The sequence below is a fragment of the Coturnix japonica genome, chromosome 20 (assembly GCF_001577835.2).
Source record: "Coturnix japonica isolate 7356 chromosome 20, Coturnix japonica 2.1, whole genome shotgun sequence".
NCBI lineage: Eukaryota > Metazoa > Chordata > Aves > Galliformes > Phasianidae > Coturnix > Coturnix japonica.
Genome location: NC_029535.1, coordinates 9,332,895 through 9,352,065, shown reverse-complemented (window position 1 = coordinate 9,352,065; position 19,171 = coordinate 9,332,895). Strand labels below are relative to the sequence as shown.

Below are 19,171 nucleotides of genomic sequence, written 5' to 3'. Positions count from 1 at the left end.
TAGAATGAGGTATTTCAAACTTCATCACTCTATGCTGAAAACACTTGAAGATGTAGATGTGTTCCTTTGTATTGAGGGGATGAACCAACACTGTGCTCCTTTAGCCTCTTACTGCTACAGGATTTCAAAGACTGCACCAGCTGTTCACAGTTCTTGTGGCACTATGGGGTAGCAAAGCAGTCAGAGGAACGCACATGAAGCTCTGAAATCCACTGACTAGGCTCAAGACACAACCATCAGTAAGATGCCCTTTTCAGAAAGGATGGCACCATTACTACCAATGTAGTAGCCAAAGCGAAAGCATCTGTGTATGCTTGTGGTAAGGCAGGTAGGAGGATCATACAAAGCACATAATTGAGTTTCATTTTCATTCATCAAATTTGCTTTTTACCCTTGCATTTTTACACACTTAATGCATCTCGCTTTATGATTAGACAAGTTCCAAAGCTCCTCACCTGCTTTCTTTGCCAGTCCCTCTCTCTCGTCCAGCAGGAGGCTGTGCTCAGGTTTGTAGCCACAGCCCACCCCGGTCAGATTGCAACATGCTTCATCAAACTCTTTTTTATGGTGAGGTCGAACAAACTGGTAAAATTCTTTCATTAGAGAAAGGGGAGAAGAATGAATAAGTATAGAAAAAAACCTCAATGCAAAACACATAAAAAATGCCAAAGAAACTTATGATGGTAGGACTTCTGGATTAGTGCAGTTAAATAACTTAAAGCCTAAATGCTGTTCTTTTGTATTTATATAAGCACACTTAAGAATTACACAAAGTTAAATTACAAATCAATCTTCCAGCAAAGCTGTAGGTAATCACTGTAATTTTCCCACTGTAAACAGGAAGCAATTTACACATCATCTCACTTCACTGTGAAATGCCTACAGACCAAAACCTAAACCTCACTGCAAGTCAACTGAGCTTTAGATTTCATGTGTCTGCAGCTTCAGAAAACTAGATGTTGCCTATTACCTTAATGTGGCAATCTAATGTTTTCTTAAGGCAAATTGGGAAACAGACTGTGGCTATTCCCAAGTGCTCATATTCGCACTCCTCAGCATTACATATAGCCTTACACGATTGTAAATGAGGAACTATGCCTTTTTATTTTTGGCAGATGAAAGAAGTGACAGAACAATCTGCCCCTTTGCTCACAAGTACAATAAACGATCAGTGAAGTTTTCAAATTCTCTCATCCTCATGACACAGAGTCTATTTAAAATACAAAGTCACACCATACAGATATACCGGGGAACTCGTCGTACCTCGCAACAAGATATGCTTTGTTTCATCCTCTGTAAAAAGGGAACTCATTTGAGATAACATGGTATTGAAGTCAGCTGTGGTCCTGTAGCGCTGAAGAGCCTCAGAGAAGAGATTATAGTTTTGTTGGCTTAGGGTTTTCTTCACTGTTGCGATGTATAAGGTAGCCCGGGCTTTCTTTGGCTCAGTTGGGTCTGCTATCTTATTGGTTAGCTGAGAAGACAGGAAGGTTTTTCAGTCGACAGGATGATGAAATGAACTACTCTCATATGGATTCAGATGAAATTAATGTTTTCAATTCTGCAACATTCTTTAAACATTTGAGACTTTCAAGAGGCAGAAGATACCTTTAATACAATGTAATAACATTATTGGACTGCAACACTTTCACATTATGTGTTACTGTGACTCCTGCAGTAAATGTAGTCACATAAGAAAAACAACCACATTCAAACAATGGAAGGTGCTCCTGTATTTCGGTTCCTCTAACACACATGCAAGCTAGACTACTCTCTAGTATTGGGAAACATCTGTCTTCTACGATCACAAGCAGTAGGAACTTGAAAAAGAGTCAAAACGAACCCTCCTTTATGAAAGTGCACATCACAACGTTCTTACTCAGTTTCAACATGTGTAACTATGACCCTTGTCACTCATTTTGAAGCCATAGGGCAACCTTCTGAGGCATGAGTATACTATTAATTCTCCCTAATTTGATTATCATAACTATGCCTAAAACATTACTCCCAACATCTGTAGCTGCTCCCTCATGAAAGAAAAGCAATGATATTCATCTTCTCTGCTGACAAAACTGACTGCTGGAGAGGAGCACTTTGTAGAGAAGGCAGCCAAGTTTCATTTCACAATTCTATTCTTGTGGCTTATTCAATGGCTTATTAAGAGAAATGAGACTTGTTGTAACTTTAAGGACTGGGGTGATTCATCGTAATAACAAACCGTAAACACAACCTTCTGCAATGAACCTGCTCCCTTCCTCACACCTCAGATACCAGCACATCAGGATCTGTGATTACTCTATTAGTTCTGGATGCCGAGTGACTGGCAGACTGTGGCACAGAGACAGTACCCAGTTGAACAGCATCTTCAACAACTACTGGCATCCACAACCGCTCAGGATCCCCATGAATTTACCATGGCTCTCAGGCAATAAGCTGAATCATGACTTTTACCATGCTTTCCTTCATTGTCTTGGGAGACAATACACAACAAAAACACACAACTGCTAACATGATGCACATCAGTGCAATGTGACCTGTTGGTGGGGTCATAATGTGATCACTGACCCAAACCAAGCTGGTCAGTTTTACTATTTGAGGCTCTACCATCAATAAAAGGAAGAACAAATCCACCCACCACACAGGGTGAACGGGAGGTGATGTTTGCAAGGTTTCACCTAACTCCACCTGAACCTTTGTGCTTGACTGGACTTGTGATGCCTAAATATGAGAAAGAGCATGTCAGAAACTGATTTCAGATGTGCACTCATGAATATTTATAGTTTAGAGAAAAAAAAAACCACCTAAATTTGTTTTGGCATCGGCATCAGTCCGTATCAGTCATTTGTCTGCCTGGAAATTTTCAATTCAAATGACAGCATTCTACATATCAAAAGGATGGCAGAGATGCATGAAAACACATACCGGATTGCTGACTAGCTTGATTTTCTTCCTTCCTCCTTTCTGCTCATCTGTTAACCTCTTCTCATACTGAAGGGAAAGCGTTGACAGACGTTGTGCCTACAAAGGTTAATTAAAATAAATAAAAAAGCTCTCCAAAATGCTTTTCAAAGTTAAACTCTACTTAATTTAGCCATTTCCAGTAGGAAAGCTTGCTAACCCAGCATGTGACACCGCTCCACAAAGTGAAACCAAGCAACCTAAATTACTTCACAGTAGACACTTACCTCCTTCTGGAAAGTAACTGTCTACTGGACATTTCACACAGATAGAACCAAGCAGAGGAAATCAGAGAGTAAATTCCTGATGAAGCAAAGCTGGGCTTACAGCTAACTATTTCAGGGTAGGCCTGGGAGGGTACACAGGTGTGGAACTGATGTCTCACACGCCCCCTCACTTTCATGCCTTGAAGTACTTCTCACTGACGAAACCATGTCACGACCTCTCTTAATATACTGGGAAGCCCAGATAGTCTTATAGGAAATATCAGGTCAGATGGGATGAGAAAGTATTAGAAATTCCTGTGGTTCAACAGTGTTCCCCATTTCCAGTAACAAACTGTTGCACTTGTACAACTGTGAGTGGGAACACTGGCATACACGAAGCTCCAAAAGCTAAGTGCATGGGCATAAGCAACAGGCATGGAATTGCTTAACAGCAGTCTCCAACACCAGCATAAATCAGTATCAACCACATTACACTGAGTAACAGATGAAACAGTGGGATAGCCCCATATTGCCCATTGATTTCTACATACCTGTTGAGAAAGCAGGTACTTCAAGTGATTTATTTCTTTGCTCTTGCCCAATAAAGAATCTCTTAGTGAGTACGTGACTATCAGCCCACTTACAGAATAGCGTGGTTTATTTCTGAGAAGAACCAGTGAAACACAACTGGACTCCTCTATTCCACTGCAGCTTCTAAATGTGTTTGTTCAGATCAAAGTTTCAGAGACAAACTAAACTAATCACACCTAAAGCAATAAAAGCAAACAAAACTCCAGTGCACTCATAACACTGCAAGGAGAGTGAATTGCAGGCAAATCTGACCAAGGTAAGAGCCCATTTAAATATATTGTTTAAGTGTCATGTAACAGAGTGAATGTCTGGAATACAAGCTGCAGGTCAAACATGCATGATACATGCACTAAGTCAGAAAAAGGTCCAGAGATATCTTACCATTCTAATCCCAGGCTACATATGAGCAAAACCTTTCACAGTATGATGCAGCAGACATGAGGCTACAACAAAGTATTTCTCACAAGTAAAAAAGCCGTCACATCATTCTTTGAGTGGACTGAGGTACTATTTATTGTAATTAGCTTTTTGTTTTTGTTTTGAGATGACAAAGATTTGTTTCCTTAGAGAGAAATTTTCCACTCAATGACAGCAGCTTAATTTCCACACATAGGGTGCAAGGGCACAGAGTAACTTTGATAGAAGAAAAAGAATAATACAGCTCTATGATGGATGGTGAATAAAGTTATGAAAGCACACGGACCACACCACCAGTCCAAATGCAGTGGTTAGTTAAGACAGCCTGACACTAGACCTAGCATGAAATCTGGCTCCCTCAGAGGCACTGCACATCTGAGCACTACACTGCCCAGACTTCTGGTACCAGAGGTCACCGATTTTGGTGCAGCACAGGATGACCAGTCTTTTGCAAGCCACAGGCAAATAATAATGCTGTACAGGAAGATGGACATATGAACTGACTCACTGCCTATTCATTGAGACCACCAGCTTACTTGACTTAAGGAAATCCTGAGCTAGACCAAATGCAGTGCAGCTGTGTTACCAGACTCTCTTCTCAGGGTGATGAAGCCCCATGAGATGTGCCGGGCTTTCCAAAGGATGAGCTCAGATGTCCATACCACATCATGATTAAGGTACCCATGGGCGATGGAGCTGATTTCTCATCAGCTACATATAAACAAAACATTCTTTGTTTCTTTAAGCTTGTACATTTAATCTGTCATAAACCCACATCCATTTATATGCTTAAGGGATTTTCAAATACTTCTTGGATGTTCCTTACACACTCACACTTTCCCTTAGGCATGTTCCCCTAACAAAATACTTAGGTAAGTTGTTCTAGACGTTTCTGAAGTCTACAGTCATCAGTCAAACCCCATGTTGTTTTTTTTTCCCCCATTTGCTGTCTGCTCACAGCACTGTGCCTTTACCAACCTCTACTTTAAGAGATCTTTGCTCTCCAGACTGCATGGTTAGCTTCCAGAACCTACATGGTCAGCAGTTATGGAGTACAGCATAAACACGTACCCACTGGTTATCTAATTGAATGTGGCAAGGAATCTCTTTATTTAACTGAGCTATGAGAACCTGCAGGTTCTAGTGCAATTAGTTTTTCCTCAAAAGAGGGCTGAACTGGTACTACTGAATCAATGCCAAACTCATTTTGCTTTACAGCCTACAATTTTTACTTGGGATTAATTTGCTGCAGCATCGTCATTACCTTTTCCTCCCCTGACAAATCATCATCTTCCTCCGCCTCTTTGCTGTTCTTCTCATTGCGCTCCAATGCATCCAAAAGCCCAGAACATCGTCTTCTAGGTGAGATCATTTCTTGTTCGTACTCTGTGCAGAGGCTGGATGCTCCATCTCCATTTACTGGCATTACTGCATAACACAGATAAGAAATCAACATTTTTGTACTCTCTTGCATTTTCTCTGACTTAGCAATGCCTCAAAATCTTACTTGGCAATCCACAAAGAAGTACTGTTTTATCTCCTCTTCCATCTCCTGCAGAGCTGCTTTCTCTGACTTAGGAAGAAGACTGCCTTGCTCAACCACTCCCAAAAATCGCTCAAGCATTTATCACAATGAGGTACAGATTTAAGTCAGAACTTCTCTCAAACGTCTACTAAAGGGATAACATATTTAACCTTAAAATGGCTTATGATCAATGGAAAACAATCTCTACTGCCACAGTTGCCTGTGTTTGAATGCTATATTTTATGGATTTCCCTAACAAAACATGAGATCCTGCTCTTAAATGATTCACTCATTAGAAAGTTTTTACTGCTATTATTTTAAAGGCAACGTAAGAGATGCTACAATCTCACAGTATTAGCAGCCATAAGACACAGCCTCCACTGTGTACCAATAATACATGTTCTCACTCTTCAAAATCCACGTGTAGTTGGTTTTAAATACACGGATTTGCATCTGTCAGTGGTGTCAAATTAGTATCAGTTTCCTACTACAAAAAGGCATTCTCTTCAAAATACATTTCCTCTACACTGAGTTACATAGAGCTGTTTACTAAGAAGAGTAACTGTTTTGAGAATCTAAGCATATATAGCCACAAATCAAAAAAGCATAAGAAGCAAGAAGCTGGTAGCCAGAGATGACAAGTTTAGTTTGTTGTTACAGCTAAGAAGTGCCATCAAAAGCTTACACTGGAAAGGTTACGTAATTAAACTTTTTCCCTCTATCTTCATTTCAGTCATGTATTCCAACCCATCCTTTGGGATGGATCTACCACTCATGTGGATGAAAAGTAAACAGCTGAATAAGCTCATCTCAATTGCTCTGCAGCTGCACAATAGATGGGAATTGAGGGGGAAAAAAAGGTGGTGGCCAAGACAACCTCTTTATATATGACATCCTGTAGTCAGACTGGCTTAGACATATAGCAAAGTCTCATCCTCAGTCTCAGTCATAAGTTCTTTGGAATCAGTTTATAAACACACTTCATTGCACTGATCAGAAATGAAGCAAAACAGGCCGGAAAGTTCTGAAAGAATCTCTGATGTGAGAAATATTATTTTGCATTAGCGAACCATGAATTTTAAAATACTGTTTTCTTTGAAGGCCAACACCTTCTTTCTGTTTTCTTATCCAGATTACCATGTAGGAGTCATTCAAACTAAAGGATGGAAGAATGACATGTGAAAGCCAGTGCTAGTCAGAACAGAGTTCCAGTTATTACTTTTTGAACAATGATATTCTGCTAACTTTCGTGCAGGAGACATGTCCATGCCACATCTTTGTTCTGTAGTTGCAATTGCTAATCTGATTCCCTGGCACCAAGCTATGTCTATTCTGATCAGACTTTGACATTGTTCTTTGAGCCCTATGCATCTTCCCTCCTGTTCCAGTTTAGTTTTACTCTATCTTTCCTGCTTTATCTTAAAACAACGAAAGTGTATCTACAAGGACACCAACCTACCTATCCTTTTCCTCTTCAAACTGGGAACATGATCATCCAAAATCTTGGCTTTCTGCAGGGAGAGGATCTGCTCAGATGAAGTAGAAGGTTTCACATCATTTTCACTCAGGGTAACAGCAGAGCCAGAAATGCACTGTGCCACAGGCGGGGGCATCTGCAAGCAGTTTACAATACGTTACAGTAGGCAAAAAGCTGCTTTTCCACTCCACTACCTTTGTAACCAGAAATCCTGTCAGTGACCTGAAGACACCACATTTGTCCCAGAAACTCTTAACAGCAAGATTATTCAAGTGTTCTGGGTTTTCACGCTTTTGATGACAGGATCAAATAACTAGAAGGTGACACATACAGATGAATTAGATTAAGCAGGCTTAGCACTAAGTGACTCTTAGAAAAGGCACACACCACTGTTCAGAAAACAACTGCTTCCTAACAGCACTCCTACAACATCACTCCTTCTGGCAAAGCACACTGGGTTGGGGTTCAGATTTACAACAAAACTCCTGTTTATCATCAGAAAGGATCATTGGGTCATCCAAAAATCTGAAACGTATGATTTTGAACAACTTGTATTCGGCCAAAGTATCTTCCAGGAAATCATCCAAATCTGTCATGTTTATTTTAGTCCTAGTCTCCATCTGGAGGCTAAAGAACTCCCCATCCTGGCTCTCAGCCCATTTCTTGCTACGCCTTTCTCCAGCACATCACAAAGTCTTTTTACAAGGACTAATTTTTATATCAAGGAACAACTGCTGAGAAAAAGAGCTTCTTAATGCAAAGAGAGACATCATATCAGTAAAGACCCAGCCATGAAGTTCAATAACTTCTGGGTTTGTCTCTTTACACCAGTCAGCTTAGATCTACATTTAAGGGTTTGACTGATTCTTTGACATATATACCTTCTCCCAGAGGGCCAGGAAGTTTTTTGGATACTAACATCAGTGTCAGTATTTGTATGCCATCCAGTGAAGACACTGTTTGTTTAGGAGTGACTGGAAAAGGAAGTTTTTTTTGTGATCTAACCTAATGAGCTGTGCAACATGACACCATATCCTGTTATAGCTCATTCAGATATACTTCCTTTTCCACAAAGCTTCCAATGCAAGATGATGCCCCAAAAGAAAGGTTGTTTAGAAGTGACTCCTTCACATCTCTCACATCTTAGTATCCCTAGTTTTACTAACAAAAAAAATGCTTTTAGTCTGTTTGATTTTTAAAGATACTTGCAATTTCTTGAGCAACGCGGAAGAAGACTGAGACACTTCTGACTGCATGCCCAAAGTTGTCATAAACGTTCACATAAGGGCGGACCCAGGAAGGCAGCTTGCTTCTTACATTATCAGTTGTGAACCTATGCAGGATTAGAAAAGGAGATAATTATTTGCCAGATGTCTTAGCATTTGTTTAATTCATTTAGGCCAAGGGAGGAACAGAAAGACAACAGAAGATTGAAAGAATGCAGCAAATATAATGGGCTGATGTCTGCACACAATAGAAAAGGATTTTGTTGTTACCATGCACTATGCCATCACCCAATTAATATCATTCAATCATGAAATCTTTAACTATACAACAGTAGTACCATGGGCCAACATCGCCTGTCAGGCCTCAGCACTGAGGGACATCAACTAAATTCTTGTTGCTTCAGCAATACAGTCTTTCCTTGTTTTCATTTTCTCCAGATGAAAATCAGACACAGGTTTATATCTAGAGCAAAGGTTTCACCTGTCATCACATAGGAAGATAGCACCATAGTCCTGGCGATGCCTGATGACCCTGCCAATAGCCTGGTTAACAGCTCGGGAAGCTTGCTGATTGTACCACTGATGCCCAGATAAATACTGTAATATGTGGGAGAAAGAATGAATATCAGTCACCAGGTAAAAGCATACTCTGTGACACGCAGTCACTACTCAGTTCTAAAAGACTTAAAAATGTATCAGCAAGATCTCCTGAAAAAGCTCTAAGAGCCTAGGAAAGCCAAATTCAGGTTGAATTGTGTATCACAGCTGGGACACAAAACTCAAGTGTTAATACACAACTCAAGGAGCTACTTAGTAGATGACGCACTGACTTCCCCAAAGGGGTATTAAATAATACAGTGAATCGAAGAGCTAACCTGCAGCATAATACAATAAATTCAGAAGGCCCTTCATTCTTGTGCCTGAGACAATACCAAAAAGAAAAACCACCACAAACCAACCAGCACGGGCAATTGTTCTCCTCACCCTCATTCTGCAAAAAGAAATACATGCAAAGACTTTGATCCAAATTTTAATTACACTGGGGTTGTTCTTTTGAGCTGTATTTGATTGCAACTGTGTCAGTAGAGAAAGACTTTGGAACCCTTAATGCTATCAGAAATATGTGAATATACAAGTGACAAACTCATAAGTTTGTCTGACGTTCGTGATCTCACAAGGGTGAGAAGAAGAGCCAAAATCCATGGGGACAAGATGGAAAAAGGCACAACAAACCTGCAAACAGCCAAAAGGTTACAGCTGCCCAGTATTACCTGTGCACCCATACTGCTTTTTTTCATTTCATTCAGGAACTGCATCTTTAAAACAACTCTGGGATCCCAACGAGGAGGAAATGGAAGGCCAGTAATGATGACTCCTCGTCCATTCATGTCTGCAAAGTCCAAGCCTTCGCTGGCCTGAAGAGAGAGGGGTCTTCAGCAAAAACTCTTCTGGTTTATTTTTTCATGTGTATCCAATTTCGTATTCATACTATTAATCCTACAAGTACAATAACCTAAATTGTCTGTTCTTCAGGTAGGTGCTACTGCAAAGCACCATCTCTCCACAGATACTGCTCCTCTCAGAGTGATTCACTGCTGTTGGAAGGACAGGCGTATTCACCAGAATCCTGCCCATAAAGAGCTACATTTTTTCTTAATTAATCCAACAGCAACTCTGAAGAAATGCACTGAAGGCTCAGAAGATGAGTTTCTCTTTGTACACAGTAGCAAAAAGTTTGAATAACTTGTAACATCGTAAATGTTTCCACTGGTATCGTAAATCAATTTATCAACACTTCAACGAAAGGCCACCACATGCAACCAGGGGATTGAGATTAACATTCGTTTTAAAAATTGAGCAATATTTCTGGTTTTAATCAGTGTCGTTCTGACATGCACAGTTACAGTTGTTTCTTTTAATTCTCCTCCAAAATCGTTCTCATTTAATGAGTCAAACCTTCTGTCTGTAGCCAACAGGAAATGTAAGTATCATGATGCTGATCCCCTTTAGAGAACGCTGAGATGTAACTCCTCAGTAAAAACAGGAATTAAACATACATATACTTGACATAAATTTGAACAGCCTTCGGGGCATCTAGCTTTTCTTTCCCCTCCCCACTTGACTATGGTTACACAACATAAACATCCTTGTTAAATTCAAAATGGGACGTAATGTGATTGCAGATAATGTAAATTCTCAGTTTCATTACCTTCCCCCGACACACTGCCAAAAAAGTAGCTCCATTTGACTTAGGACAGGCAATTTTACCATAGTACGCATCTATTACCTAAAAAATATAACAAGATTAATACAATTTTTGCTTAAATTATCTCCTTAAGTCTAGGCAAGTATTAAAGGTTGACATCAGATACTTCTGAAAAGAAAGCAGACCCATGGACTGTAATGTATTTCTCCCCTTGAACAAAACATGCAATCCAGGAAAGCAATTCAAGGATATTACTAACTCTTAGAAACGTGCAGAGCTGTTATAAGCAAGTGAAAAGAAAGCAAGAAACTGAACATTTAAATACTTTAGAAAGCCAGGATGGGACTTCATATAATAATCAACAGCACGTGATTCAGTGGCAAATCAGACAGCACTGTTAAATCACTGGATTTCAAATGAAGACTAAACAAAGCACAAACAGGTGGAAGAGTAAAGGGAAGACAAATAGAAAACACACAGTTCAAAGAAGCTCTCTAAACATTTTAGTTTAATCCTAGGAACAGGAAGTTAACACCAAAGCACCACTCAGAGAGGAACTTAAACATCATAATAGCTCGAAGATGTGTTACAGGTATGTAGCGCACATTCCCTACCTCTGAAAAGCTTCCTTTATTCCTGGGTTCCACAAACATTGGTTTCACTTCTTCTATTCTTTTAGCAAAATCATGCTCCTGTTGAACAGGTAATGAACATATCAGATATTCCAACGTGAAAGTAAACATCTACCAGAAATCCTCATGAGAAACGATACGCTTGGACTAACCCACCATCTGCTCCTCTCCATGCCAAACCACATGGAGATGGGGGCAAAAACGTTTTTAATAAGCATGGTTAAATAGCATAACTACCAACTGTCTGAAGTGTGCAACCAAACCACCCATAAAGAGAAAACAATTCACATACTCTCCAATACTCCAGGCTCTTATCCATGACAGGATATGATGGGAAAAATACCAACAGTCCATGAGGTACGACTCGCACAAGATTACCTGCAACAAGATAAGCAAATGAATAGTTCAGGGTATTTTTCTCCTGGCACAGATTGCACAGACCATGCAGGAAAAAATAAATTAACAATATGGCTTATCTCCAAAATCTCTCCTGCTTTCTTGACGTGAAGGTTGGTGCCCTAAGATTTCTCTTTAAATCCTTTCAATAATCTTGTTGTCAAGGTAGAAACTGTAGACTTTGATGTTGCTAATAGCACATTTTATCCCATAAATGCTACACTTCTGAAAGCCACTTACAACATTACAGGTTTTCTAAAGTGTCACAGTAACTGAATAAAACTCATTATGAGTACACCGAAGTCGAGGGAAGGAAGAGATCTATTTTCAGATCCGCTTTTCTTTTTCCTTGTTGTTGTCTCCATTCTCTATCCACTGCAACTTAAACATTCAGAACAACAGAAGTATCTCAAGCCTGATATTGAAACTTCACCTGTCATAGTACAGACCACATTGAGAAACCATTCAAATGTTATTTTGTGAAAGCACTTTTCTAAGTTCACCACTGAGGCCACAACAAACACCTCAGAACTCGCACCTCCCTTTTGCTTGTGTTCTCTTCAAGCTTCTATAGACCTAAGGTTCCCTTCATACTGCAGTCAGTCTACACAGACGCTTCTACTGATGTGTGAGAACAGAATAGAAGCTTCATTATTCTATTATGTTTGTAAAACACGACCAAAATAAATGCTGAATTAAGATCATTTTGACAAACCGCATTTATATACATCACATGAAATCCCATCAGCTTCTTGTGATCCTTAATTGTTCTGTGAAGTGATGCTTGGCAGTATAACTGCTGTGCATCTATTTTCTAGTCTGCATCGCTTTCTCATCATGCTGAAGGACACTTGTGAACCATAAGCTGACAATAAAGTGAACTCCTAACATGGAAATATTAGCTTAATCAAACTGATTTTCATACATAACTACAGTAGCCAGCTGCTTGAGCTATCAGGAGCATATGAAAGAAACAGATAGTACTTAGATACACAGTGCAATCTTTTGCCTTTCTCTGTCTTATTGTTGGCTCCCTTTTAACATTTCACACACCTTCCAAGTGATTTCTAAAAATGCTGTGCAGCAACATGTTCTTGAAAGCCGTTCCCTTCACTTACCAATGGTTTTCCCCAGGGAAGATAAATAGTCCTCTGAAAATCTACAAAGAAAAAAAAGTTGGGTAACATTCACTCTATTTTCTTCTGTACATTTCTCGTGCGTCTTGACTTCCTCTGATATTGATCTAAAATAGCACACATCAGGATTGCTCCCAAACGCCCACACCAAGCAATACTGTGACAAAGTGATACTATTGCTACTAAATCTTATCGCTGGCAGTCATATGAGTTTATGATTAATACTAACATATTAGAAACACAAGTTCTGCAAGAAAAGTTTGTAGATCAGTTCTTGAAGCCTGACTGACATTACAACAATTTAAAATAATTACAGATAAAGTAGGTGTGGTGAAGCTGCGGGGGCAAAAGGAGTGAACTTTGTCGCTATGGTTATTGTTTACTGCAGATATAAGCAGAGTGAATCATTTAATTAGACTGAAAAAGTACTGTTCTACAGTGAGCAGCATTTATCTGTTTCTTCCAGTCCTGACTTACATGTCACCTGTTCTCTCATGCCCTCATGCTTCTTTCTATTCAGTTTCATGTAGTTTCTCATACTTAATTTTCCCAGGAAACTTAAATACACAAGGAAAAAAAAATAAATAAATCCACATTTATAAGAGCTATAAATATTGGTATCACCAAACAGCTGTTGTCAAAACATAACGAACACTGTGCATTCCCTTTCTTCAAAATGGTGTTTTAGGCCAGAGGCAGGGAAATCCCCAACGTTTTCTCCTTGAACGATGTTATCTTCAACAAAATACACTGAAACTAAGAAACTAAGCCTCTGAAAACAAGAAACGCCAACTGAGGGTTTTCCAGGCTTCTTTATCTTCTCTGCCAAAATCGTTTAGAACCATTGAGCCCCCTTCCAGTTCTGTGGAACATCTGGCAACGTTTCTCATTCGTGAAGTAAAATCTCTTTGAGATGTATTTTTTGATCATTCTGTATTGCTTAACAAGCGTAAGCTGGGCCAGCAAAAAGGCAAAACTCTGTAATTCTCAGCTAAAGGTACAGGTATAATGCTTAAACTGAAAGAGGCTTAAGAATGAGCTAACATAAATGAGGAAGAAAATTAAATGTAAGAACACGTATATCACACATAAGGATATCCTCATTTCAAAGAGCCACAGAAGGACTGGAACCTAAAACACAATGGTTGCACAAAGGCCTTGGCACTCTTCAGTAACCTCAGAGAACTGAAAGCAAACAACTTCAATGTGCAACAAAGCATGAAAATACCCCTTTAAATGATATGCTGAGATCTCAATGAGAATAACCTATTACGGAATAGAAGCCAGTATACAATGAACTTTGCTTCAGTATTCCTTGCTGACACTACTCTTACAGAAAAAGCAGAAGGAGCAGAAAGATGGAGAAAAATAATGAAAGACCAAAGAAAAGAAAGAAACAAAGATTTGGATATGTTTTCCTTAAGAAGGCAACGCAGAGGTGAAAGGTCAATTGTGATGAATAGCCTTAAGCATAAAAATATTTGTTACAAAGGCCAGGCACATTTCAAGTCGATTGAGCGTCCACAGTAAACTGAGGATGAAGCTCTATGCTTGTGTTGGCAGACTGCTCTGTAATGTGAAGGGAGGTGGGACCAGAGCATGATCCGAAGGAGGAGACCTGCCATATCAACAGTGTAAGCAAGTAGGAAAGACTCAGAGACAGCAGTCAGGTTCAACTGTGAGTGCAGATTCAGTCAGGAAGTCAGGGTCAGATCAATGGGGCCAATGGCCAGGTGTGGTTATAACAGAGCTGGAGACACTTCCTGTATTAGTGCAACTCCTGAGCTCACTTCTCAGATGAAAAGGCTTCACTTCTGATCTGTGGGGGATTTTCCATGTGAGGCCAGTCAGGGGCATTAAGGACTGTTACTGCACTCAGTGCCCTGATCCTTGCTCCCTTCCATCTGTCTACTTCTAAACTTTCTGCAGTAGTGGTTAAAAGGGTATTGTTATTCATGTTTATTCACACATTGCTTACCCATGAAAAGAACTGCAGAGACCACTGATTTCTTCAGAACCCAAGATGTGATAACTCAAGGTTTCAAAGCAGAATTCCATACAGAATTTTATTACCTTCTCTCATAAGTAGAATTGAGCACAGCTCCATCAGGTCCTTTGGGAATGATTCCAACCCAGAGCTGCCGTTTATCAATAACATGAGGGTTCTCCAAGAGAACAGGAAAAGGGCTGAAGAAACATGAAAGTGAGACTGAAGTCACAATCTCTTTATGATTCTCTACTAACTACCAGTCCAGAACACTCAATTAGATCTGGGATAAAATAATAAAAAAAATCATTGAATTTTCAGTAACGTCACTGTTCACATACCCAGGCACTTACATCTGCATTTCCATTGTAAACGATGAGAGAGGGGAGAGAGTCCCACTAGTAAGGATAATTGTTCTGACTCCCTGTCGAACAAGCTCATGCATGCTATATCCAGGGCTGAAACACCAATAGCTTAAGGTCTTTCCTGTATCGAATAAAGAGAAAATAAGGGAGGCACACTGTATTGTGAGAAAAATAGGATATGAATAGCACATGGCAGCATTTGAACTTCCAGAACTAAAACATCTTGGCATATGAAGCTAAAATCCCAGGCACACGTGTCTTGCTTTGGCCCTTCCCAATTTATTACGATTATTCAGAACATAATCTAAGATGTCATTGCTCACTCATACCTTGAAGTAGATTCTATTACCATAGAATCATGGAAAGGATTAGATTGGAAGTAATCTCGTCAGCTATCTCAGGCTATGTCACTTATCCTCACCAATCACAGGCTGTAGACAATTATGCTCAAGTAAATCATTTCTTCCAAATCCCCTGAAGATAACCATTCTTAAGAGGTTTGCAGCATTTCCATAAAATATGCTACACATCTATAGAGAAACTGAAGATCTCATCAGTCACCTCTGGCCTCTGCCATGTTTACACATAGTACAAGACCCAATATATTGCTAGGCTGTCACATGGGTACGTGCAAGTAGTTTTTATTTCAGAAGCAGATACACCCATATGTGTTTGCGACATCACAGAAGAATGTTGTGACTGCTTCATATTATTTTTATTCACAAGCATCCAAATTATGCAATAAATCTAGTGTTTTTGCTAGCCTTTCCCTTCACACTTAACAAAATCCACTTAAAATTATTCCTGTAAGTCGATACTCTGAGCAATGTCCCAGGAAAACAATAGATGCAGAGTAACAAACAGCATGTTCTGCTGTTCAGAACAGCAAAGGGAATACACTCATGGGGACATTATGTGAAAAAACATCAAAATTGAGGGAAAGCATTCTTTGAAAAACATTGCTTTCCATCCTTAACAAAATGACTTCTGCAAACAAACACTTATATTCCTGAGAGCATTTAAATGAATAATTAAGTAGACATTTACAAGGCAAGGTAGTTACAAAGATCCTTGGGAAGAATTCTGTTAAGAAGTCTTAGATAAAAAGCATCCATCTCTCTTTAATAAGGGAGGAGACGAGTTGTTTTCAGCCCAGCTTTTGCATGAACCTGAATGTGAGCTCTGTACCTTGTTTTTTTGCAGCTGACGAATCCCAGAGATCTGTCCTTTCCTTCTTCTTTTTCTGATTACTGTTATCCAGATGAATGTGTACCTGAAGGAAAATAAGAGCAAGGCTCCCAGAGACTGTTGCATAAATGAATTTGCACTTCATCCCTACCAACAGCTAGCTCATGATAAGGAGCACAATTAATGCCATTTTATAGTGATACTAAAGCTGTATAACTTCCTATCTGCCTTTCATGTTTCGTTTCCAGTTTTTCATGTGGTACCTAACAAGGAGCAAAGCAGCACAGTAATTTAACCACCCGTTTTCAGTCAGTTTATGGGAGCAGCATTTCATGGGTGGCCCTGAAATTTCACTTACGCCTCACAAAGAATCCCTTCACAAATGGGGTTACAAAATCTGAGTAACACGAAACATCAGTTTGCCAGGAGAACACAAGACTTCGAGAATTGCAACATTTTCAATAATTCACATTTTCTGCACTTTCCTTATTACATTTTAAACTTCTTTTTTTTTAAAAGAGTTTCTCAATAAATTACTGCATAGGTCCCCTTTTTCCGTGGGACCCAATTTAACTATCTTTCCTGGAAGAACCTGCATAACCCCCTTGTAATCAACACCCCAGTTTGCTTTACTATCCACATCCTTCTCAGTCTTGAATATGTAAGTACAAACATTCAATGTTACCTAGGAAAAACACAGAACAGAAAGCACTTCATACCTTATAATATCTGGATATCGACTGAGGTGGCACAAAACTGGTTGTGCCTTCTGGAGGATCAACATTAAACACCGTCTAGAAGAAACAATAGAACAACATGGAAAGATTAAACAACAGTTATCAATGAAATTCACATACCTTTACAATGAGAAGTGTTACCACAAAAATCACTGGAGAGATAATCTTAAATACATCTCCCTGCTCCCTTTATTTAATAAGGTAATTTTGAACAAACACATTTTCTACAAGCAATTCTTGCTAACCACTGGTCTTCCTCATTGCACTGAACAACACAAGCCAGAACCTAATTATATATTCAAATTATACAAATGACAGTATTACTATTCACGCTGTATGTGACCCTTGGTTGCTCAAGAACACAAGCACACCGCAAGGTCATGAGATCACAGAGAGCCACAACCGTGTGTGCAAGGACTTTTGGAACTGAGAATTCCAGCTGTGGTATCCTACCCTAATATCACATTGCCTAGAGAAAAATCAAGTTGTAACTGCATTTGTTCGTCCACATTTTACACAAAAAGCTTCTAAAAACCCCACACAAGTGCAGAACAGAATCGTGCTTCCTTCCCTTTCCTGTCCTCGATGTCTTATGACTAAAAGGGACGCAGTTGCAAACACAGAGCTTTTCATGAACCCAGCTGTGCTTCTCAAATATTTATAAATTCTGATGATTTTTCTAAACAAAATTTCTTCAGACATTTAAAATGAATTCTCTAAGCTCACAGGAACATCATCTAGTTAACAAGAAAGACGTTATCCAGTAATAAGAAGAAAACAGAAGCATAATTCCTGGAAAAATACCTTTTTTTACTACAGATCTCCTGACTTCACCATTAAATTTAAAAAAATAATAATGCAGTTAAAGTGATCTTTTATTTGCTTCTTTTGCCTTAACCTGTCTCTTTTTTTGAGGTCTCACATTTCCACACACTGATGCTTGAATGTGTGCACAGCTCAATAACCCAGCTCCACCTGGTGGAGGCTAAACCCAGACAAAATTCAATCTAGCTCACCACAACGGGACATCAAACCTACAGTATAACAACCAGGGTAAAAATCAAAGTAGGCTACTTCTTTAGGCAGCAGCTTTCTCCTCTAAACCTGTATATCTCCATCAGTGCACATGTATATGTACAATTAAAAGGGGAAAAAAAAAGGTTCCCTCCAGTGACACTGGATGCTTTTTAAACCAACTCTTCTATATTAGCAGCTATATAGTGCTATTAGCAGTACCTAGTACCTATAGCAGCTGCATTAAATATTTACCTGGATAATATCTGAGAGTTTATGCAGTCCAGAGGTATTGATAAATATCCCAGTGCCTACAAAGAACAACACAATTACTCTTACAATAGAAAACTGTGTGAGAGTTCAACACACAAAAAACACCATCAGTAGAATTTCAGTAAGCCCTCCTCACATATTCCTCCTGGTTTTGTAATAGAATCCTCTGTGTGTGCACATATGTGTACACTTGTGTGTACAGTCAGCAGTAAATGCTCAGGTTTTGACACAACACTGGTTCTTAAACTCATTTCTGGTTCATGAATGGACAATGTTTCCCAACAGAGGGCCAAGCAACAAATTGATACCGCTCCTCAAGATCTGATTGTTTGATTTTGAGTGTTAAATGCAAAGATGCCTTTTTCCACTCCACCCAAATCAGTTCAAACTTCCAATTACTTACATCAGGGAAAAATGTCCAAGTGAAATGACTGATAAATTTACAGACTTACGGCCTGAAAGAAACTGTAAAATCTGTTCTAGTGACTCCAGGAGTGAGGTCTTGGTTTGGAACGTTATTTGGGCCTTTGCAAACAGCTCGAAGATGTAGCTGCAATTCAGAAATAAAAAAGCACAAGTGGGTAAACACTGTAAATAATCACGTGGGCCGGCTGCTATTACTATTTAACAGCAACAGCTTCGCTGTCCAGTCACAAAACATTCTCAACTCAGTAAGGAAGAAAAAATGATGGGAATATAAACAAATATATCCCATCAAAAATAACGATTGCTACACAAGGCGATTCAAGGGAAGCTGCAGAATTGAATAAGCACTATTTCCAGGAACTAGAATATTACTACCAACCCTAACAGTCCCTGATCAATCCTTTACACAGT

General features: G+C 39.3%; 1 protein-coding gene across 3 annotated transcripts in view; it reads right to left on the bottom strand.

The window, feature by feature from the left end:
• Nucleotides 1-19,171, bottom strand: part of RTEL1 (regulator of telomere elongation helicase 1) — a 31,223-nt gene that overhangs the window by 5,968 nt on the left and 6,084 nt on the right. For all 3 annotated transcript variants that reach the window (XR_001559160.2, XM_015881901.2, XM_015881903.2), the window contains exons 13-30: nucleotides 18,787-18,884; nucleotides 18,317-18,372; nucleotides 17,030-17,104; nucleotides 16,311-16,395; nucleotides 15,111-15,243; nucleotides 14,844-14,957; nucleotides 12,753-12,793; nucleotides 11,531-11,616; nucleotides 11,221-11,298; nucleotides 10,610-10,687; nucleotides 9,672-9,815; nucleotides 8,882-8,997; nucleotides 8,384-8,507; nucleotides 7,157-7,310; nucleotides 5,437-5,600; nucleotides 2,923-3,018; nucleotides 1,264-1,474; nucleotides 456-593 (exon numbers count right to left, since the gene is read on the bottom strand). Coding sequence is in view for 2 of the 3 variants with exons in the window: in XM_015881901.2 (XP_015737387.1) it covers nucleotides 456-593; nucleotides 1,264-1,474; nucleotides 2,923-3,018; nucleotides 5,437-5,600; nucleotides 7,157-7,310; nucleotides 8,384-8,507; nucleotides 8,882-8,997; nucleotides 9,672-9,815; nucleotides 10,610-10,687; nucleotides 11,221-11,298; nucleotides 11,531-11,616; nucleotides 12,753-12,793; nucleotides 14,844-14,957; nucleotides 15,111-15,243; nucleotides 16,311-16,395; nucleotides 17,030-17,104; nucleotides 18,317-18,372; nucleotides 18,787-18,884 (1,991 nt within the window). In the remaining variant the exon portion in view is untranslated. The remainder of the gene's footprint in view (nucleotides 1-455; nucleotides 594-1,263; nucleotides 1,475-2,922; nucleotides 3,019-5,436; nucleotides 5,601-7,156; nucleotides 7,311-8,383; nucleotides 8,508-8,881; nucleotides 8,998-9,671; nucleotides 9,816-10,609; nucleotides 10,688-11,220; nucleotides 11,299-11,530; nucleotides 11,617-12,752; nucleotides 12,794-14,843; nucleotides 14,958-15,110; nucleotides 15,244-16,310; nucleotides 16,396-17,029; nucleotides 17,105-18,316; nucleotides 18,373-18,786; nucleotides 18,885-19,171) is intronic.